Source organism: Leucopleurus acutus, assembly GCF_964270905.1.
Source record: "Leucopleurus acutus genome assembly, chromosome: 1".
NCBI lineage: Eukaryota > Metazoa > Chordata > Mammalia > Artiodactyla > Delphinidae > Leucopleurus > Leucopleurus acutus.
Genome location: NC_139142.1, coordinates 170,327,875 through 170,350,458, shown reverse-complemented (window position 1 = coordinate 170,350,458; position 22,584 = coordinate 170,327,875). Strand labels below are relative to the sequence as shown.

General features: G+C 53.9%; 1 protein-coding gene across 3 annotated transcripts in view; it reads left to right on the top strand.

Annotated features, from left to right (window-relative positions):
• ARNT2 (aryl hydrocarbon receptor nuclear translocator 2) overlaps positions 1-21,914 on the top strand; it is a gene marked incomplete at both ends in the record, with an annotated part of 194,707 nt that extends 172,793 nt beyond the window's left edge. For 2 of the 3 annotated variants that reach the window (XM_082838443.1, XM_082838442.1), the window contains 5 exons: positions 4,507-4,606; positions 8,080-8,218; positions 8,935-9,085; positions 20,088-20,224; positions 21,816-21,914. In XM_082838443.1, coding sequence (XP_082694569.1) covers positions 4,507-4,606; positions 8,080-8,218; positions 8,935-9,085; positions 20,088-20,224; positions 21,816-21,914 — 626 coding nt within the window. Of the gene's footprint in view, positions 1-4,506; positions 4,607-8,079; positions 8,219-8,919; positions 9,086-20,087; positions 20,225-21,815 lie in introns of all 3 variants that reach the window. The other variant, XM_082838441.1, reaches the window with a different exon arrangement.
• Positions 21,915-22,584: the final 670 nt, after the last annotated feature.

The window sequence follows — 22,584 nt, the reverse complement described above, 5'->3', positions numbered from 1 at the left end:
TCTGCACATGTGAAATCCTTTTATATACAAAATCGAGCTCCTGCTGTTCGGTAGCTTAATTTTTCACATGACAATTTATTATGAACGTCTTTCTAGATTATTAAATGGTCTGAATCGTATTTACCGCCTGCGTGGTGTTCCATCGTATGGGTGTTCCACGGCGCATCCTTCATGGTGGTCACTGGGGTGCTCACCTGTGTTAGCTCTGCAGTTAGAGAAAATGGCGCCATTCTTGGGACTTCGCTGGCGGTCCAGTGGTTACGACTCTGTGCCTGCACTGCAGGGGACTCGGGTTCAATCCCTGGTCGGGGAGCTAAGATCCCACATGCTGCCAGGGGCGGCCAAAAATAAATAAATAAACAATAAAAAGGTATAAGAAATTTTTTTAAAAAAAGAAAATGGTGCTGTTCAAAGTTCAGGTGTCACGTGGAACCCACGTGGGCAGCTGCCTCACTCGCCCACTCAGACTGCCGCTAAGATCAGCAACATAGAAAACTTGGAAATGTCTTTGTCAGTTCCAAAATTCAGGGAAAAGATTCCATTTTCATGTGATCTGTGAGATACAGTGTAATCGGGATCAGCTGAAGGGAGAAACCGGCCGACTCACGCCATGGAAGCGTGGGGAACGCGGTAATGGGAAGGGACCCCCATGAGCGTCCTCCTAGGGCTAAGGAACTGGGGTCAGCACGGGCCACAGGGAGGAACAGAGAGGCCCCGGGCAGCTGGGAGAGAGCTGATCTCAGGCCTCCTGCTGCCAGCACCTGTAGTGGAAGACCCCAGCCCTCGTGCCCACGTGGCTGTGAGCCAGATGCTAGGAAAGTAGGGAGCGTGCTGGAGCTGCTGAGCTGAGAACAGCAACAGAGAACAGACCTGTTAGCATGACGGGGAGACTCCCCTCTGGTGCTTCCCACCGGCCGTCCAGATATGCCGCCCGCCCACAGCGGTATTTCCTCGACTTTTATAGAGAAACGTAATTTCATCCAGCAAGAGGAAACAATAGCAAAAGTTCCTCTTCCTCTCAGATAAGCCTGAACTATTTGGTCAGATACCCACAGCATTTCTGGGAAACCCACTTGAAAGTTTAATATTATACAAACATAGACCTTTTCCCATAAAGATGACAAAACAAAAAAAAATTAACAGAAAAGGAAAAAGAAGGGAAGGAAAATATGTAATCCAAGAGTGTTTCCACCAACCAAGCTGCTTTCCTATATGAAAAAGCAACAGAAAGACCTTCTCGGACATTCACCATCTACTTATACTTCCTGGGAAAAAATTACTTGCAGAAGACTGTGCTTTTTGTGAAATGAATCAAAATATGGAACACAAGAATGGAAGTGATAGGTTGGAAAAGAAGTAGCGATGAAAAAGTGAAATTAGCGACACCTGGAATTAATATAACATTGTTAGAAGATAAAAAAGATACGTAAAAATAAAAACCAGAGTGAATTCAGCAAAGATACGTACTTTGGATCAGGGGACTAGAAACAGACATTTCTCATCAGTCTATACTATTTTATCTCTGACATATAACTTCTTCAAGTATGTTTAAACATAAACACTAATGGATGGAAAAAAAAAAAAAAGATGGAAGGAAAGAGGTCTCGCCTCCAAACCACTTCCAAGAAAAGACAAGGAAATTTTTAGCAACTTGCAAAACACTCAGGAGAAAAATAAAGAGAGAGCAAGAAAATATGAATAGCACGAGTCATGAAATAAGTTGATGCTCAAGGGCTTCTGACGGATAATTCTTGAATAGTATGGTGCCAAAATGTGTTATAACCAAAACAAGATGAAATGAAAGTGTGGAACCGGAAAGAGCGGGTGGTGATGATGCCCTCCAAAACCAAGGAGGAAAGCAGAGAAAGAAGCCTACTGTATACAGGTAAAAGATGGAACCTAGGGCTTCCCTGGTGGCGCAGTGGTTGAGAGTCCGCCTGCCGATGCAGGGGACACGGGTTCGTGCCCTGGTCCGGGAAGATCCCACATACCGCGGAGCGGCTGGGCCCGCGAGTCATGGCCGCTGAGCCTGCGCGTCCGGAGCCTGTGCTCCGCAACGGGAGAGGCCGCATCAGTGAGAGGCCCGCGTACCGCAAAAAAAAAAAAAAAAGATGGAACCTAAAATGAAGATACAAATGTCATGAACAATGAAATGTGAAATCCAAAAATAGTTTGAAACACAAGAGATCCTGACAAAGCCAGATGACAGCAGAAGATTTCAATATGCCTTTCTTCATCTCTAGCAAATCATGGAGATCAAAATAATAAAGATATGGAATATTGAATAATTTTATGTGTATATATATTAAGTGATAGATAGATGTAATTTTGTACCCCACAGATGTCCTGGAGCTTTTAGAAAAACAATGTTTCTTATTTAACCAACCACCAAAAAACCTTAAATACATGAGAAAAAGTGGCTTGTTTATAGTCAAGAGAAGTCTTCCTAACTCATGCAGCTTTTAGCCTCATCTCTTTCTTTCCAAGATTCAAGGCCTTATGATCGGGTTAGCAATACACACCCGAGTCTGATCTCTTTCCATCCTGTAAGGATTTCCCAATGAGCACCCCGTCACTGCAGCAAAAGAAAATGGACCAGGAAAACTGCTCAGTGCCTCCGGTTTCTCCAAACGTCACAGAGGTTTGTTGACACGTGTGGGCGATTTGTCACATGGCCCCTGAAGCCAGCTCTCTGGGCCCCAAGCCTGTGAGCTGAGCGTCCATCACTTCTCACGCTCGCTCAATGGAGGATCCGCCCGCTCCGCCCATCCCCCCACCAGCAACCAGAGACAGGTGCAGACGTGGGGTCTGTCCAGGCGCAAAATAATTGCCTTTATATCCTTTATTCCAAGATCTTGTTGCAAGCAGGGATGTTAGGGTCTATAGGAATAAGACGCGTGGGGATTTTGAGGTTCTAGGGAAATTGGGAGGGTGCTTCGGAGAGCCCTGGACCCCTCAATTACCAGAGGGAGTGAGAAGGCTCCCGTTCCCACTCCTGTTTCTCAAACTACCGCCCTCTTCCTCGTGTTAAGATCTCACAGCCCAGCTGGGATTTGAGCCCATTTCTTCAGCCTCTCTCTGTGGGAGAGACTGCTGAGCTGGGCTTTCTGCCTAGCGCTCCGCGGTGGCAGAGAAGCGCCCACTATTACGCATCTTGGATGGGCCTGGGTGGGCCTGAGTGTTCTCTCTTGTATGAGGAGCTTGGCCTCTCAAAGAAACCCTCGTGGAAGGGGAAGGAACGCAGGTCGGGGCTGCTGCAGGTTAGCGGGAGCACCTGCTGGGTTAGGGCAGCGGGGTCAGGCAGGGTTCTGGGCCAGTGGGAGGAGTGCTGGACTTGGATTCAAGCCCTGAGTCCTCCTTCACTGGCTCGTGAGCTTGGACAAGCTGAGCCTCAGTTTCCACACTAGCAAGTGATAGCAAACATTTAAATGCTGTTGGCTCTGATACTGGCCCCTGTTCTAAGCACTTAACTTATGCTAACTCATTGAATTCCCACCACAGCCCTATGGGGAAGCTGCTATTATTATCACCGTCTTTCACTCGGGGACACGGAGACAGGAGGAGGTTAAATAACATGTCCAAGGCCACACCCCAGATAAATAGGGCAGAGCTAGATGTTAGAGCCTGTCCTCGTAATCATGGCTCTGCACCTTCTCATGCATAAAATGAGAGGTATCGGGAATTCCTTAGCGGTCCAGTGGTTAGGTCTTCGCCTTCCAGTGCAGGGGGTGCAGGTTCGATCCCTGGTCGGGGAGCTAAGATCCCACATGGCAGACTTCCCTTGTGGTCCAGTGGTTAAGAATCCGCCTGCCAGTTCAGGGGACACGGGTTCGATCCCTGGGCCGGGAAGATCCCACATGCTGTGGAACAACTGAGCCTGGGCTCTAGAGCCTGTGCTCTGCAACAAGAGAAGCCACCGCAATGAGAAGCCCGCGCACCACAACGAAGAGTGGCCCCCACTTGCCGCAACTAGAGACAGCCCGTGTACAGCAATGAAGACCCAGTGCAGCCCCCCCCAAAAAAAGCACAAACATATAATAATAATAATAAAAAGATCCCACATGCCTTGTGGCCAAGAAACCAAAACATAACACAGAAGCGATATTGTAACAAATTCAATAAGGACTTTTTTAAGAAAATGGTCCACATCAAAAAAATCTTAAAAAAAAAAAAATGAGAGGCATCATACCCACCCCAGGTGAGAAGAACTCCGTAAAATACTGTGTGAGGAAGAACCCTCTTTAGTTCTTTTCATCTTTCCGACTCTCGGAAAGAGCCTGCCTTACAGCTTGTGGCCCAGCTGAGGCTTCAGGGAACAGCCGGGGGCCCGCAAGAGCAGCTGCAGAGATCAGGGCGGGGCGGGCCGCATGGGGATGGGCTGGGCCGCCCAGGGCCTGTGCCCTCCTGCTTGTGCCCGCCACCCCTGCATCTGTGCTCGGGGCTCCCTGCCCTGGGGTCTGCAGGGCAGGAACTCCTCCAATGTGACCCTTGCTCTGCTTTTCCCAGCGGAGAAGAAGATGATGAGCTCAGCTTCTGCAGCAGGAACTCAGCAGATCTACTCCCAAGGCAGCCCGTTTCCCCCGGGACACTCGGGAAAGGCCTTCAGGTACCTGGTGGGGGCGGGCAGCGGGGCAAGAGGGGAGGAAGAGGCCCCCCTACCCAGTGAAGCCCTGGGTCTCAGAGCTTGGCTCTGCGTGCAACAAATACTGCAAACCTCACTTCGTGCTTACGCCTCCACATGCCCGGGCCAGGCTCAGGAGTCCGGTGGCTCCGGTTCTGCCCTGTGAGCCCTAGGTGAGTCACCGTAAGTGATGGTGTCAGTTAACTCTATATCAGATGTGAAAGGTGCCAGCCACTGCGTTGTGTAGCGGTGCCTGCCGGGGAGAAGGGAGTGAAGTGGCCTCTAGCCAGGACCCAGATGGGGCAGAGCTGGGGACACCTGACAAGGCAGCAGGTTCTGAGGCCATGGCCAACTCCAAGTGGGAGAGGACAACTTGGCCCGTCATGCCTGGGGTCTCAGCCTAAGGGGCCACTCATGGGAGGTACATGCAGGATGTCTGGCCTTCCCACGGCTTGGTTCTTAGCATCAGGGGCCTCTTGTAGGTCACAGAGGGAGCTGTGACAACACCACCATGATAGTACCACCAGAGGCAAGGCCTGGCTCCACTGCCTGCCGGGGAAACAGGAGCACAGGCTGGGGAGAATGGCTAGAGGAGAGACCCGCAGCGTTCAGGGAGGGTGTGGGGGTACTCAGCTGAGCATCAGATGCCCGCAGACTCACTAGGAGAAGCATCTCAAATGCGTGCCCAGGAGGATGGGGCTCCTCAGCCCAGCCTCTGACTGACTTGGCCGGAGCTGAGTTTTCAGATAAGATGCAGGCAGGGACCAGGACTGGGCAGGTGGGACCGGCCACCCCAGGGAGAGGTCCGGGCCGGGTCTGCCCTCTCTAAGGGGATGAGGCTCGTGCTTCCACGCTGGTCCGTGGACAGACCTCCTGGGGAAGCAGCAGGCAGCTCAGCAGCTGTGCCCTGGAACAGCAGCCTCTGAGACCTTGGAGCGGCTCTGACCAGCCGTGCAGCTGGGGCTCGCTGGATTGCATCCTGTTCTGAGTCTCTGAACAGGCAGCGACTCTCTGGTCTGGGGACAGGAGGACAAGACGACAACCCACCGTGAGCTGCTCCTGAGCCGTCATCACTGCCGGTCACCGCGCTCTGCTGAGCGCTGGCCGAGGCTCCAGACTTCTGCCCTGCTGCTGTGTCACTCGTGCACTCAGCACACGGTGACCACTTGTAGTTCCGTGCCAGGCTGTGTGCCAGCCCAGGCCCGTGTTCACCGAGTCCTCCTAACACTTGCTGCTCCCCCACAACCCCCTGCCGTCTGGACAGAGGGCAGCAGGGACGTAGCAGAGGCCAGAGGTGAGGAGGGACAGCCCGAGGCAGCGTGGCGGAGGGGGGAGGGCCGCCCAGAAGCAAAAGTCAGGTGGCCACCTGCTGCCAGGGCGGGCTCCCAGCCATCGGGGATCAGGAGAGGTGGGGAGGCCTCAAGTCTGGGAGAAACGGAACGAGACCTCGGAGGCCTTGCATACCACGCCCGGGAGTTCGGACTCCATCACTGATGACTTGTGGGAGAAGAGGCACTTGAGGAAGCGGAGTCCTGGAGAAAGTTCAGGGTGGCAGGGGTGCGGGGGGTGCAGTGGAGGAGTGAGACGGTCCAGCTGGAGGTGCTGTGCCTGTGTGGACTGTCATCACAGAAACAAAAGAGCGGGACAGGGTGGAGGGCAGTTACCAGAAGGGAAGGCAGGCTGGTGTCTGGACGGCTGTGTAAGGAAGGAGTCCGGGGGGGACACCAGCCCCCGTGTGGAGCCTGGCACTGGGGAGGCACTCACTAGTCTATAGAATGAATGGATGGATTAATTAAAGAGGGCTTCCCTGGTGGTGCAGTGGTTAGGAATCTGCCTGCCAATGCAGGCGACATGAGTTCGAGCCCTGGGCTGGGAAGATCCCACATGCCACGGAGCAACTGAGCCCATGCATCACAACTACTGAGCCCGCGATCTAGAGCCCGTGCTCTGCAACAAGAGAAGCCACTGCAATGAGAAGCCCTCATGCAGCAACAAAGACCCAACGCAGCCAAAAATAAAAAGTAAATCAATCAAATAAATTTATAAATAATAATAATAATTAAAGAACGCCTGTGGGATGGGCAGTTTCCTGTAAATCTGCAGGGCCAGAGCTGGTTTGAGTGGGAAGGGCTATGGGATGAATGACCCTGAGCCCCCAGCAGAACGGCACAGCTGTGGCAGCACATCCCTAAGTACGTCCCCAGCCCAAGTCCTGCTGTGGTCCCGTGGGCCCTGTGCGTACGTTAGCCAGGGCACCTTTCCCAGGACCCACAGGGCTACTGCCAGCTCTCCAGTCAGTGCTGGGAGGGCACCGAGGGCCACCCTGCCCCAGAGAACAGTGATCAGAAAAGGCCCTCTGAGCTCACACATTCATCAGGAGGGAGAATGGGAAAGGAGTCCTGTGTTAAGTGAGGAAGTGCTCTCAGGAGGATGGGAATGAAGTTCCCCTTGATCGTGGTTAGTGCAGGAATGTCTTGTCATCTTTGAGTTCTCCTTATTGTAAGAGGGACCGGATAGCATGGAAAACATATTGTAATACAATTAGTGAAACGGTACCCAGTCTTCTTTACTGGTCTATAACCTTCCATTCTTTAAAAACCTGGCCGAAAACCCACCTCCACCCAGGCCTTCTGTGATTAGCCCCCTTCTTCCCACGTGATTCGCTCGTGGGCACCCAGCACTCTGCCTGTGCGGAGCTGGCCCTGGGGAGGCAGGAGGAAGAGCCTGAAATGAAACGCAAGTCTTCCCCGGTCTCCTTTATCTGTAATGCGCTTGTTGTATAACTGGCGGAACTGGGAAAATCTCACAGAAGCCGTGCCTAGCAGTGCAGCCAGCGCAGGCCTAGGGGCAGAGACAGCGGTCAGGGACTGAGCCTGCGGGAGGACAGGCAGGGAGCACGGGTGACACACACAGCGGGTGTCTACTAAGGACTCGTTGGATTCAACTGAAGATTCACTGAAGGGTCAAAAGAGGTAAACAGCAGTTTGCGCTGGGATGGGGGCGGGCAGGTCCAGGCCCCACCCAGCAGGCTTCCACTGACAGGCTCTTTTCTCTGAAAGCCTGTGGCCTATTTCCTGAATCCTTAAGCTTTATAGGTGCCCCAAAGGAACAAATTAACCAGAGCACAGAGAGCAAGTTAACACCAAGACTGATTTTTATTCCAAGAAGCTGCTCTCTTCTGGAAATCATCCGTTGAAAGCAAGAGACACAGAGGGGTGGGATTGGGGCTTCGTAGAGGAGAGTGAGGGGGAGACCCTGTGGGGAAAAAGAGGCAGCAGTGGTGGGTTGAGGGAGCCCCGGGGGAGAGAAGGAAGACGGGGGCTCCCCCTGAGGGCCTTCGATCCAGTGACGCACAGCTCCGGTGGGAGAGAGCGGTGCGCTCCGGGAGAGGTGGCCCGGGACAGGGCGCGTGGAGCTGGGGCGTCTCCCCGGGACGAATGCGTTTGCTTCCCTTGCAGTTCTTCGGTGGTGCACGTGCCTGGCGTGAACGACATCCAGTCCTCTTCCTCGACGAGCCAGAACATGTCCCAAATCTCCCGGCAGCTAAACCAGAGCCAGGTGGCGTGGGCGGGTAGCCGGCCGCCCTTTCCCGGACAGGTATGGGTGTCGGTGAGGGCACTGCCCCCAGGTGCCCAGAGGGTGCAGAGCACCTGGGCTGTGCTTTGCATCCCAGCTCTGAGAAGGGGCGGCACTCTGAGCTGCAGCTGATCACCCCAAACGCAGCCGGGTTCCCAGGAGCACTGGCCACCCTAAGGGTACTTTGAGAACTGGGTCCCCAGCAATGGTACCGAGTCCGGTTTCAGCAGCCTTTTCTCCCGGCAGTCTCGGGGAAGTCCTGGGGAACCTGGGGGAGGGGCGGGCGCATAGAGGTCCTCAATCAGGAGCGAGCCCCTCACCACTCGGGACCTGCATTTCCCTGGCCCAGGAGTGCGTGAGAACATCAGCGCTGGGACACACGCAGCTCCATGTGGTCGCTGTGAGGACGGCTGTCCTCTGGGCTGAGGGAGTCCTTGCCAAGGTCCCATAAGCAGAAGGCAGAGGGCCTAGATTCTTGTAGCCCTGGGCATGAATGTCAACCAGACCTGCCCCAAAGATCCAGGGCCCCAGTGCTGTGGTTCTTGGGCCGCACACAGTGGCCTGATCCCAGGCCTTGTGCCCAGCAGGCCCAGGAGGGCCTTTGGAGCCGCTGTCGGCCCAGGGCGGGACTGCCACTGCGGGTGGCAGTGACCAGCCCAGGCCGTGGACCGGGGACACCTGCTGCTGATGCTCTCCATCTCTGTGCTTCATCCCGATTGCAGCCAATCCCCTCCCAGTCCAGCAAGACTCAGTCTTCTCCCTTTGGGATTGGAACGAGCCACACCTACCCGGCCGACCCCTCCTCCTACAGTCCTCTCTCCAGTCCAGCCACCTCCTCGCCCAGCGGGAACGCCTACTCCAGTCTTGCCAACAGGACTCCAGGGTTCGGTAGGTGGGGAAGGAGGGAAAGAATGCCTGGGAGCGTCAGCAAAGATGCTTCTGAGCTTTCTGAGTTTGGGGATCTGAGCCCCAAGCTCCCAGAATCCTGGTACCAGGTCTGGAGATTTCCAAGCGCCTCTTCTCTCTGGCTATCTGGAGGCCAGTCATGTCCCTAAGAGACTGGCTGCCTAGACCTCGGCTTTGTGGATTGACTTTATCATTTTCCAGGCTCTGGGACTCTACTCCCTTGCGCTGATGTCATCTGAATGCTATTTTAACCCTTTATGGCCCTTGGCCAGGACTTTTAGTTCGCCCAAGTCAAAAACCCTATAGTCTTATTTCAAAAAACTAGAGAAGTGGGCTTCCCTGGTGGCACAGTGGTTGAGAGTCCGCCTGCCGATGCAGGGGACACGGGTTCGTGCCCCGGTCCGGGAGGATCCCACATGCCGCGGAGCGGCTAGGCCGGTGAGTCATGGCCGCGGAGCCTGCGCATCTGGAGCCTGTGCTCCGCAGCGGGAGAGGCCACAACAGTGAGAGGCCCGTGTACTGCAAAAAAAAAAAAAAAAAAAAAAAAACTAGAGAAGTATAGGTTATAGGGATGACCAATTGTGTAAATAAATTGTGTAAGTAATAAACACCGTAAAGTTCACTTTTTAATATTAAAAGAGGGATCCTATCCCACGTAAGAACATCTTGCCTAGCTTTGTTTGCACAACCTCAGGCCATAAAGGGTTAAGTAACCACTTCCTGCGGTGCCCTTCCCAGGAGCCCTTACCACTGCTCACCCTGCAGGTATTTAATGGACCCCCTCAGCATGTCTGCCAGGGTCCAGGTTCCATGTCACATGGCAGGGGCTCAGAAGGGACCGTGGGGCTGGCAAGAAGCCCGAGCTGGTGCCCATCTCCCCGCAGTGCTGTCGCCGGAGAGAGACAGCCAACAGCGTGCTCGGGGAGGGAGCACGAAGCAGCGCCCAAACGTCTGAATTTCCATTTGAGTTGCAGGCTTCCCCTTAAGCCGTGTCAGCCTTAGGAAAGAGCAGCGCCTTGTTCCTAGCAGCTGCTCGCACGCCCTCTCCGTCCCCACCACTAATAGCAGCACTTCGGCCCCCTCAGCCCGAGGTCTCGAGGTCTCGGGGCCCAGCATTTCCCGACTCCTTATCTGTGGCTCCCCCTTGGACTCAGCTGTCCCCTCAGCGTGAATCCCATTTCCTTGTAGCAGGTTCTCACGTTCAGCCTTTAAATATTCTTGCTAGATTAGTGGGTGCGTTTAGAAGCACAGAGCCCTATTTCAGGAAGGAGAAGCCCTGAGGCAATTGCTTTCAAGTCAGCCAGGCCCTCAACTAGATCCACCCTGAGGTTGGAAGCCTCTGGTTCCCAGGAGCAGTCCCGCCTCCCTGCGGTCTCTGCATCCAGCTCCCTCACCGGGATACGGAGAGACCTCCCACCCTCCCCCAGCCCCAGTCTCGTCCTGAAGGCGGCCGTGGCACACTTGGCATGCAGGCACCTAGTCCTTCCTGGAAGCACAGGGCCCACCTGGCACTGACCTACTCACCAGGCCCTCCTGAGTGCCAGGGCCTCCTGAGTGCCAGGGCCTCCTGAGTGCCAGGCCCTGGGCTGAGCCCTGGAAACAGAGGGAAGGAGACTCGGTTCCGACCAGCAGTGCAGACACGGAGGCAGGGGAGACTGATGGGAACAGAGAGACGGCAGGCCAGTGCTGGAGGTGCAGCGGCCGAGGCCTACTGAAGGCAGGAGGGTGAGGAGAGGCTCAGAGGAGACCTGGCACTCACCCCATAAGGCCTAGAAGCACCTCAGTGTGGCTCTAGCAAGAAAGGAGGGGAGGCCACCTGCTACCCCAACGACTAGGGCCTTTAGCTCTGTGAATCTGTCTGGTCTCCACTTAGCAAATGCTAGGCCCTGAAGTGCACATGGAGATGGAACACAGAAAGGACAAAGCGTGGGGCTGAGGCCACCGTACAACCTGAAGACCAAGAACAGGATCACACAAACGGGGTCCAGGCTCAGCAACCATTTTTACAGCTGCCGTCCAGCTATCTCACACTCGGATGATAACAATAATAGTTATGACAGTAGCTAACCCTTACCAGATGCTTACTACGTGCCCAGCACTTTACACATTTGAGTTCACTTAAAGCTCACGGTAGCCCTATGAGGGAGAAACTATGATTATTCCCATTGCACAGATAAGCAAACTGAGGCACAGTGAGGTCAGATAACTTACCCAAGGCCTCACGGCTGGTCAGTGGTAGCATCATGCCTGTGGAGCCAGGTGGTGCCATCTGAGTCTGTGCTCCCATCACTACCCCATCCTGGCCGTTCTCTCTAATCCATTGTTCAGGGTATCTTAGAATTAACGCGGGAATTGGATGTGTCCTGATTTATACTAATGAGAAAGGGGCTGGAACCCTTTCAATGAGTGCATGGAAGAGACTGTAAAATAGAGAAGATAAGGACTGCGGAGTTTCTTGGGGTCTTACCATCAATACCTTGTTTGTTAACCTCACAGAAGCAGTTCGAGTGGGAAAGGACACAGTTGGCGTGTGTTTGGAAGCCAGCTCAGGTGGAGCGATGAGGTGGGGACAGGAAGCTGAGGAGGCGGGAGGCTCAGGCTGGAGGTAGGGAGGAGGCCCTTCAGCGGGGTGGGCGCCAGAGTCATCTGTGATGCAAGGCTCCTGGAGGACAGCTCCCAGTGCAGGCGGGGGAGGCCCAGGCAGAGGGGTCAGAGTTCACAGCAGGGTGGAGGACCATGGTGTGGATGTGGCCTGGAGAGCGCACGGACCACGGGATCTGTGGCGTGTGGGTAAAACAAGCAGCTTCTGCCCCAGAGGGCTTCAAGGGCAGTGGGACCTGACCCTGGTGTGCCCTCCAGCTGGGTCACACTTCTCCGGGCCCTTTGGCATCCGGAACCTCCTGTAGGTCCCTGGGTGGAACGGACCCTCTTCACTGCCACGTCTTGTACAGACTGACCCTTGTGTCTGGAGTCCTGGTGGAGGAGAGCGGGCAAGCTTCCGCTATGGTCAGAGAAGAGAGGGGGCGTGATTAGGGAAAGGGTCTGAGGGGTGTGTTATTAACCACGGCTGCTGCAGAGCACGGAGGGGAGGGCTGCAGGGAAGAGCAGATGGGAGTGGGGGAGTGGGGAGGGAGCAGAGCAATCTCGGTAAAAGGTCAGTGTCATTAATTATTAAATAAATATGAAACCATTAAAACAGCTGGTGGTGCTTACATTTGCAATGGACATACCCTGGCCCCGTAGGTGCAGATCTGAGTGGCTTCCCCGGGCCTCCGCCAGGGCGTGGGTGAGACAGCTCTACCTCGGGGCCTGTTGGTTGGGCCTGAGGGTTACAAGCAAGGCAGCCTAGAGAAGACCACACCCCATGAAGCCTTACCTTGCTGAAGGTGTATCCACCACAGGACACACAAGCTACTGGGGGTAAACAAACTTGCCAGAGGCTGTGGGCTGCAGCAGGTCTGCAGAAGCAGCCTGGCAGTGTTGTGCTCCTACACCAGCTAGAGGGCACAGGTGGACCAGAGCCAGTGGACCCCCACACTAGGTGGCTTGAGGTTTCACGGAGAGCGCCGGCAGGGTGGAGCTGGCCTGCAGCCCTCTGGGTGACTGAGGATGCTTGCTGAAGAGTGGGTGCCCCTGGGCCTCCTGCACGCTGCTGGTAGACACACGCCGGGCAGAAAAGCCACCCGAACCAGAAGACAAGCCACTTCCTCTGCTGTGCCCGGCCTGTCTCTCCAGCTCCCTCTATTGACAAAGCCTAACATTGCACCAGCTAGCAAAGGAGAAATGTTTCCAGGGTCCAGTGCCCATTTCACAAAGCAGGGCAAAGGAGGGTGGATTTAGAGTTTGGAGGCATTCAAATGATAACTGCCAAAGATTTATATGATGCGAATCCCTGAACTGGTTAATCCTCTGTTTCAACTACCCGCAGGCGTCTGCTTGTTGATATCACCATGTTTCTAGGAGAAATGCAGGGAGCCAGGCAGACAAGTTGCCCGATGAAAGTGGTTCAGAGGTGCGGTGGCAGGCCAGGCTTTCATTCCCTGACTTGGCTCGAGGGCTGCATATATGCCTTTTCAGGGCTGGGACTTACTTACATTGTTGTCTTACCACCGTGCTTCCTGATGTAGTAAGTTGGCAGACACAAGCGTGTCCATTGCTTCTCATTTGTCCCCCATGTGCCTTTCAGTTTAGGAAGAGGTAGCTAGAGCATCTCATTCCCGCACAGCACAAGTCACAGCTGGCCTAGCAGATTTACCTTGGAGAGGAAGATTGAAAGAATATGTCATTCCAGCAATGTCCGAAGATTCTTTCAGGGAGAAATAGGTTGAATAATTAGAGATAGGGAAGCAGGGTAGGATACGCACTGAGAGGGGATTGCAATAACCCGAAATGTTTGCAGACACCCCGTTCCTCTTGCTCCCCACCTCCTGCCCCCAAAACTCAGCCCTGGGAATTCTTCAATTTCTATAATTTGAGGGAATTATAGACCATCCCACCCTTACTAGTTAGTGATGAAAAGACAAGATCTTAACCAGATAAAGCAGAAACTAACACACCATTGTAAAACAATTATGCTCCAATAAAGATGTAAAAAAAAAAAAGATCTTAACCAGAAATCGTGCGAAGCGTGTGATCCTTGTTGTGAGGTGCAGCTCTTGGCTCAGACCCACAGGGAGGCCTTTACCTGGGAGGCGCTCGTAAGAGGATAAGCTGTCCCTTTGGTGCTCTGTGCTGTCTTTATCCAGCAGGGCTTCTGAGCTGCAGCAAAATCACCCCTGCTTGAGAGCCACTGAGCTAAACCCAACCGCTTAGGACCTCTGAGCTGGACTTCAAGTGAACCTTGACTCTTAGGGCAACTTCCAAATCAGATGAATCTCACCCAAAATGTTAGTTAGCAAAAGTGAAATTATAACATTGAGTGCCAATGAATTTTTCTTTTAAGGAAGCTGTCATCCCCTTCCCTCTACAACCTAGAAATCTACAAGCTCCTGAAGATTCTGACTTTGGGTTTAAAAGCCCACCCAGTTGGCCCAGATTGTAGCAGCCTAAAAATATATTCTATTTGGACCCCTGGGCTGACAGGTGGCCCAGGCATCCAGCCAGGACTGTAGCAGCCTAGGCCTTGCGCAGGAAGCCCACAGAACACAAGAAACAGAGCGTGGCTAGAACCTCGCTCATGGTTTGCAGCCATATACATGGCTTTGGGAGCACTAAGGGAACACAGGGATGTTGGTCAACACTGGGGCTTTTTCCAGAAAGGAACCTGTGGGTACATCTTGAGGGCGGGCCATGAACATGCCCTGTTCACCAGGTGTCTGCAGGCAGGTCAGTCAGGGCCAGGGTTTAGGCTAAGACCCCACATGGCTCGGTCATCCGGGAGAGGTCATGTCGTAGTGATGACTCATTATTTAATCCGAGAGGTCACTAATGCAGCTCAGGAAAACTTTCAGTAGCAGAGGCTGAAGGGAGGGCTTTCCCCTTTAACTCTCCTACCACATGGCTGGGGAACTCATCCTGCAGATTGTCTTTGGATGTAACTTTCTCCAGGAAGATGCAGACTGAGTTAGGTCTCGCTCCTTTGTCCCTCCGCACTGCCCTTGCTTCCCTTATAAGCACTCTTACCAATTCCAGTTGCCTACGTACTCATCTTTCTGTCTCAGTGGATTGGGCCATTGCAATCCATTGTATCCCCAACACACTGCTCAGTGTCAGGTACATAGTCAGGGTTCAGTATGAAAGCTGTATTTATCAAACGAATGCACGTGGGCTTCAGTGTCAGAAAGATTAGGTTCAAACCCTGCCTCTGGCATTTATAAGCTAAATGAGTTGGGGATATTTCTTGACATCTTTGAGCCCCGGTTTCCTCATCTGAGAAACGTGGAAGATGGACCCATCTCTTAGAGTCAGAGTGAAGAAGAAATGAAATGAAATAGTGTCTAGAAAGTACCCAGCACGATGCCTAGCACATAGTCAGTACTCCAAAAATACTAAGTCCTTTCCCTCCTTCCTTAACTAGTCTATGCTGTTTCTAAAGCAATCCAGTTCATTGATTTTTTCTGTTGCACACATTTAAGAAGAGCACTTCCCTCCCCAGAAGTTTAAGAATTTTTATTCTGAAATCTTGTCCCTGTAATTAGTAGAATCACCCCCAGATACAAATGGAGAGCTAATCTTCCTCTAATCTTCATGCCCCCTCCACCCTACCCTGTCTCTGGCTGTCACCGAGGAAGACTGATGAGAGAATGTGTTTTTGTTTCATTATAAGTCAGCGATGTCCGGGAAGCCTCAAAGGGGAATAGAAGTAAAAGTGTACAGAATGTTCATGTTTCTGCCTCCTCCCCTCTTTCCCTTCCTTTTTCCATTCCTTTATTCTTGCCTTCAGCAGATACTTATTGAAGCCTCCTTTATTCCAGGCAGGGTACTCAGTAAGGCCTGGGACAGACGTAGATAAGATCTCTGGCCTTAAGTTACTCACCATCTGGGGATGAGTCAGTGTAGCATGATGGGCACCATCCCGAGACACAATGCAAGTGCTGCAGACGAGCGGAGAAGACAGAATGACTGAGGGAATCAGTCGTGCAGGGTCACGTTCAGTCGGGACTTTGAGCGTGAGTAGATTCCTGCAGGCACAGAGCAGGGGAAGGATGCCCACGACAGAGAGACCACAGGTGCAGCAGCACAGCGACGGAGCGGTGTGCAGTGTTTGGGGCGGGGGGTAAGCCTACAACGGCATGTGACTAGGGTGAGAGGGGCTGGGGTCACAAAGAAGGGGGAGATGGGCTTTGAAAAACAGGGACCGTATGCCGAAGGCTCGAGTGTGCCCCCTCTGAGGAACGTGGACGGTGGGGGACTGTGTTTTTTTGTTTTGTTTTCTTTTGGCCGCGCCACGTGTCTTGTGGGATCTTAGTTTCCCGACCAGGGATTGAACCCGGGGCCACAGCAGTGAAAGCACCAGGTCCTGACCACTGGGCCGCCAGGGAACTCCCATGGGGTGGGGGTGGGTGCGGCGAGGGGAGACTGTGTTAGTTTCTAAGCAGCGGATGCCGTTGTAGGAAGACCACCCCGGTAGCTGCGTGGGTCTGGGGGAGATTGGGTGCTGGCCCGGCTCGGAGCACTGGTGGCGGCTGTGAGAATGGATGGAGTGAAGGAGACTGGGCGGAGGGGTGTTTGGGGATGCAGCAGAACCCAGCGAGTGACTGGACGTGAGGGCTGGGTGAGAGCAAAGAGTTGACAGGCGTGGTGTCCCCGTCTGGGCTGTCCGAGGAGGTGGGACGATTGTTTTAGGCGTGAGGGGTACAAGGTGTCTGCCATACTGTTTAGACACGTCTCCTAAGGTGGACAGATGGACCCGAAGCTTAGGAGAGAAGCTGCACTGTAAACACCACCAGAGATGTGAGATGTGAGTCTGCCACTCCCAGGTCCTCCCTTCACGCCCCTCAGCACAGCCAAACATCGGTCCACAAGTCCTGGCACCTCTCTCCCCAGAATACCTCAGATCCATCCGCTTCTCTCCACCTCACGTCTGGTGCTGCTGTCACCTCCTGCAAGGATTACTCCCGCAGCCTCCTGCTACCTGGGCTTCTTCCCCCTCACCTTGTCCCCTCGTCCACTGACAGGGTGACCTTCCCAAACGTGAAGGTCTGTGTGCGACGCACCTCAGCTTAAGAGCCTTCGGCAGTTCTCTGCTGCCCTCATGGTGTGGGACCTGACCCCTGGTGTGCCCTCCAGCTGGGTCACACTTCTCCGGGCCCTTTGGCATCCGGAACCTCCTGTAGGTCCCTGGGTGGAACGGACCCTCTTTGCTGCCACGTCTTGTACAGACTGATCCTTGTGTCTGGAGTGCTTTTTAACCCCACCTCCAAGCCTTACGCCTGGTGAACTACTAACTTCCCCTTCTGCTCTCAAGTGAAGTCTCTGAAAAGCATTTTCTACTTGCCATAACTAGGTTAGGTATCCCTCCTAAGAGGTTTCTTATTACAGCTCTGCTCAACCTTCTTATAGCACAGCTTACAACTGGATGGACATAGCTGCCTACTCCTTTCCCCCGACCATGCTGTAAGCTCCTAGGAACTGTCTTGGATATAGGAACTGTCTTGTTTCCCAGTGTATGTACGATACTCGCCTGGAGGCTGGGTCAGAGTGGGAGCTCAGGAAATACCTGCCCAATGAATCAATGAATCAGTTCATGGGGATAGAAGAGGTTGCCCCCTTCCTGTCTGCTGATCAAAGGGAAGGCCTAACTCAGACCTCTGCATTCAGCCCATGTTCAGGGGCGGAGACATATGTAAGAGCCAGGGGGCACCTGGCAAGGAGTGGCGTAGGAGGTGGTGGAACCAAACTCAGGTGTAGTCGGAGAGGTCAGCCAAGCAATTCCAAGAAGGTGGTGGTCATAAGTGTCGATACCCAAGAGAGCTTAACAATGAGAATTGAATTTGAATTTCTGTTGGGTTGGGCTCGGCTATACAGACTTCACTGCAGAGTGATTGCCGAGCATGGAGGAGGGAGGGAAAGGTGAGAAGACGTTGTGTGTATGGCCAGCAAAGGGAAGGAGAGGTAGACATGGGGCTTGAGGAGCCTGTACTCGTCTGCTAGGGCCGCCATCACAAAATACCGCAGGCTGGGTGACTGAAACAGCAGAAACTTACTTTCTCACCGTTCTGTAGGCTGGAGGTCTGAGATCAAGGTGTCAGCAGGGTGGGTTTCTTCTGAGGCCTCTCTCTTTGTCTTGTAGATGGCCACCTTCTCCCTGGGTCTTCACATGGTCTTCCCTCTGTGCCTGTGTCCGGATTTCTTCTTCTTATAAGAACACCAGTCATATTGGATCAGGGTCCACCCATATGAGCTCATCTCACCTTAATTGTCTCTTTTTTTTTTAATATTTATTTATTTATTTATTTATTTTCCTGCGTCAAGTCTTAGTTGCGGCATGCGGGATCTCAGTTCCGGCATGCAAGCTTCTCTCTAGCTGTGGCGCACAGGCTCAGTAGTTGCGCTGTGGCACACGGGCTCTCTAGTTGTGGCATGTGGGCTTAGTTGCCCTGTGGCATGTGGGATCTTAGTTCCCCAACTAGGGATCGAAGCCAGGTTCCCTGCATTGGAAGGTGGATTCTTAACCACCGGACCACCAGGGAAGTCCCCTTAACTGCCTCTTTAAAGGCCCCTTCTCTGAATACAGTCACAGTCTGAGATACTGACGGCTGGACCTTCCACATATGAATTTGGGAGACACACTCAGGCCACGTAGGAAAGAAGAGTGGAGAGAATTAATTCATGATGGGCAGGACTCCAGCATAGATCACTGTGGCAGGAAGGTCCTGGAGGAAGCCGGAGGACTCCTGAGAGGCAGTCATCTCTGAATATGTGAGGACAGACCTCATGCTGTGCCCCAGCCTTGCTTTCAGCAGAGGTGGCTGTGTCCATCCATCCTCCCTCCGAGCAACAGGTGGCCCAGCTTGTGCTTAGCCTCCTGGGCCTCCAGGATGGGGACCGAGTGTCTGTCCAGTGGGGCTTCCCTCACTGCGCCAGCTGGGGCTGCTGTGCATTTAATCTTGCCATACCAGGCCTGTTCTAGATTGTCCCATTCCGAAACCGGGCCAGGGGACGTGATTCTATGAAAGAGATCCTCCTGGCCCAGGGAGTCTCATGAGAGAGTCTCAGGTAAAGGCATTTCAGCAAAGCCAGACGCATTTTTTTTTAACAACAGAATCCTACATACACGATAGATTTAAATCCTTCTTGTGCTGAAATAGGGAATTGTATCCTTCCCTGATTTTCTAAACCCCTTTACCAACTGTGATCGTGCAGAGCTTGAAAGGCACCAGTGGTGAAGCTTTCAAGGGAGTGTATGTCTTATTAAAGCCGTTGGTATCTCAGGCAGTAGGTGAGATGTATGTGTGTGAGAGGGAGGGATTGATTCTTCCCCCTGCGCACTGTCTAGCCATCCCCCGATTAACCCAGTGTTCGCTCATCAGGTGGTGTGTAGGGTCGCCTGTGATCGGTAGGGCTGTTGAAAGAGCAAGGGAGCCACGATGGGGCCTGTCCTGCCACCCAGAGCTTGACAGTGAGCCCGTTGCCTCCAAAACGTTATTGAATGGTTTGGAACGAGAAGAAGTTCCTGTGGGTTTTTTTTTTTATACACCTTAGGATAAACTACCCCCTCGGGTTGAATCTTTAAATGTTTGAGGCAAAATTCTGCTCATTTTTCTTAGTTTCTGTTTTTCCATGGGGTATTTTTTGTAAAGTGTAGACAGAAGCAAGGTTGCTCTCACTTACAAATTACAATTTGCTGATTCCCACAAAGAGACCTGTCTTCTTGTCTAAGCTGTACCCAAATGCCTTTCCTCCCAAACCAGTGGTGCTGAGAGACCCTCAGCTAAAGAGATGGGCAGAAAGGGCCATGGCTCTTGCCCCCCGTGGAAGGACCTTGTGGAGCGCCCCACGTGGCTTCAGCCAAGTTGCCCAAAAGGCAGCGGGGCTGCCGGAGGTCAGGGCTTGCTGAGTGAGGCTCTTCCTCTGTCAGGGCCAGGTTCCTTTAAGGAGCGGCCTGTGAGCTCAGGGGCATCTAGAGTGGCAGGGACCGCCTCTCCCTTCTCGTGCATGTCAAGGAGAGGGCCGCTCTCAGCCACAGACAGGCCCCACGGAAGCAAGCCTCCAACAGTGATCACAGAGGGCCGAGGGCTCTGAGGCTTCCGGCCTGGGTCACCTGGCAGGTGCACGCAGGGAGAGCCACCCTGTCCAGCCGGTCCCTGCGCCATTCGCCAGAGAGCCCCCTTTCCTGTTTCACCCATCCAGCTCTCGGGTGCACAGCCAACCTCTTATCTATCAGCCAGCGTGAGAGAGAGGGGCACAGCGAACACAGTCAGCCAGCTCTGGATGGAACGCGCCTTTCAGGAATGTGGGACCCTCTGGGCTGCAGTGGTTCTTAGGTCTCCCAGAGCCACGGGATGGCTTTTAAAGGAAGTGTCCTGTGCGTCGGATCTTTCAGCTGAAAGTGGACAAGGTAGCGGGCAGTTCCAAGGGCGGCCCTCGGAAGTCTGGTCGCAGTGGCAAAGCCAGCACCACGGACAGCAGAGCGGTGAGCAGCAGTCCCACCAGCCGCCGGGTCAGACTGAAGTGTTCCAGGTAAATCAGCGAGCACCGCCTTCTCGTAGGTACCGGCGCCTCTCTCTGCTTCCTGTCCCCCTCGGTCTCTGCCTCCCTGCCACAGCACGACTGCCGATAGAGACTGTGAGTGCCGGCCCCTCCCAGGGAAGGTAGTAGCCCTGACTTGGGGGGGTCCAGTAGGAGGCTCGGCTCTTCTCGTGAGGCTGCCTGGGCGCCTTGCCACTCTTGAGTTTTTTGAGCCATTCCTGGTCCATCCCTCGCGCCTGGGGCAGCCCTGACCTAAGTGTGCAGCAGCAGTGGACGCTGCCGGCAGCCCCGTGGTGCAGGACGCAGCCCCTTCGGGGTGTTCGGAGCTCCACTTCTCAGCCGGAAAAGTTCTCACTGGGGAAAGGCTCCTGTTGGGGGCATGAACCAGCTGATGCCCTATCCACCCCACCAGGTCTTCATGAGGGAGCCCCAGGTGCCTTCTGTCATGTCCCAGAGCCTGCCCCGCAGAGCGAGGATGGGGGAGGAAGCACCTGGTGGTAGGGCTCTGAGACCCGCAGACTAAGATCCCCCTTCTCAAGGGAGAGCTTTCCCTTTACCCCACCCTCATCCCAAGCACCTTTCCCACCAGGTCGAGCAGCATCTTCAGAGACAAAGGTCTAGAACCCAGATGTCACTCCAGGTCCGCAAAGGGGCAGGATCCTTTTACATATGCAGAGAGGTACCCTGACCTATAATGACTAGCCCCTCCTTCCTCCATCCATAAGGCTCAGCCCCGGCCCATTCTTATGCCTCACAACTGCCATGTAAGGCAGAATCCCCTAACCTGGTTCTTCATGGTCACGATGCTAAAAAGAATGCTTGGTCAACTAAGTTTGTGAAACATGATTAAACAGACTTATTCGGTTTCTTGACTGCAGGACTTATCAGAGCCTTTATTATACTAACGAGGACTGAGGATTTTTAGGAGGTAGGCAAAGTAGGCCTTGTTTCCCAAACTCATTTGTCCACAGAATTCTTTCCTCCCAGAGCATCTCATGGGCCAAGAATTGGACACAACACACTTTGGGACATTTGCCCTAAGGGATGGAAATATAGCTCCTCGGATTTTCTGGTTGGGTAGTCTGAGGCCCAGAGAACTTGAAGGACTTGTTAAAGGTGGAGTCTAACCTTGCAGGGATTTGGCCTTGCCTGCGGTATATACGGTGAAGACGGGCCACTCAGCTGTCCACACTAGCCCTGCTTTTGCCCCTCCCCACGCTGCAGCGCTGCTGCATTTTGATCGTCGGTTGTGTGTGCCTTGCTTGGCACCAAGCTGGGTTCCCCCCACCAGTGGGCCTCTTGCCCACCCTGTGTCCTGGCTCAGTTTTAAATAGAGGAAGGCCGCGTCCTGACGTTGTGTTTGTGCGCTGGAATGACAGCTCCCAGGAGAGAACAGCTTCCCAGGACCTCAGACATTTGAGGACCGTCTCAGAGCATCCCTCAGGTGGCCGGTGGCGTGTTCCTGGGCCGCCCCCTTAGAGAGATGACCGTGAGGGTGGCTGGCAGGCTGGGCTCCTGGGACGTGCCGGTGCCCAGGAGGATGAGCCGACTCCCCTGCCCTTTATCTTCTTCTCTCCTGCAGGACATGCTGCCCATGCCAGGAGATCCAACCCAGGGGACCGGCAACTATAACATTGAAGACTTTGCTGACCTGGGCATGTTCCCGCCGTTTTCTGAGTAGCTGCGGACAGAGCGAGGCTTCCACCGGGCAGTGCCCCCCATGCTGTGACATCTACGCCCACGTGAACGGGCCCCCCCCCGCGCCCTGCTTGCCCTGCCGCGGGAGCCCCCAGCAGAAGACATCTCGCCCCCCGTGCTCCCCTCACTGCCATGGTGTTGCTGCTTCTAACCCACAGCTGCAGCTGCTCGGCCACCGACCAGGAGCCCAGTAGACGCTGGGGGCTGGTGGTATTTATTGTATTTTACCTGTCTGTGCTTGGGAGGCGAGCCCATTGGGTTCTTAAAATCTGGTTGTGAATAATCTCGTATTAGACAATTTTCATCTGTAAAAAGTTCCGTTACAGCTCAGAGAGCCCGAGCGGCACCCTCAGGCCTGCCCAGGAAGCTGGAATCTGGTTTCTTCGGGCCTTTAACTCCTGTGTCCGGGCGGGGCTTAGGGGGTGTTGGGGAAAGAGGTGAACAGGACGCACAGGCTTTGTTCTCGGAGCTGGAGAGGAGGAGCCTGGGGACGCCGGGGGGGACGCCGGCTCCTCTGGGCCCTGTCTCAGCCACGTCTGTCTGTGCGTCCGTCGTGCCGTGAGACGTGTGTACGTGGTGCAGTGTGATGTGAATCCTTGTCCTGATGGATGTGTTGTGCCCGTGTCTGTCGTGTGCGGCCACAGTGAGGGTCT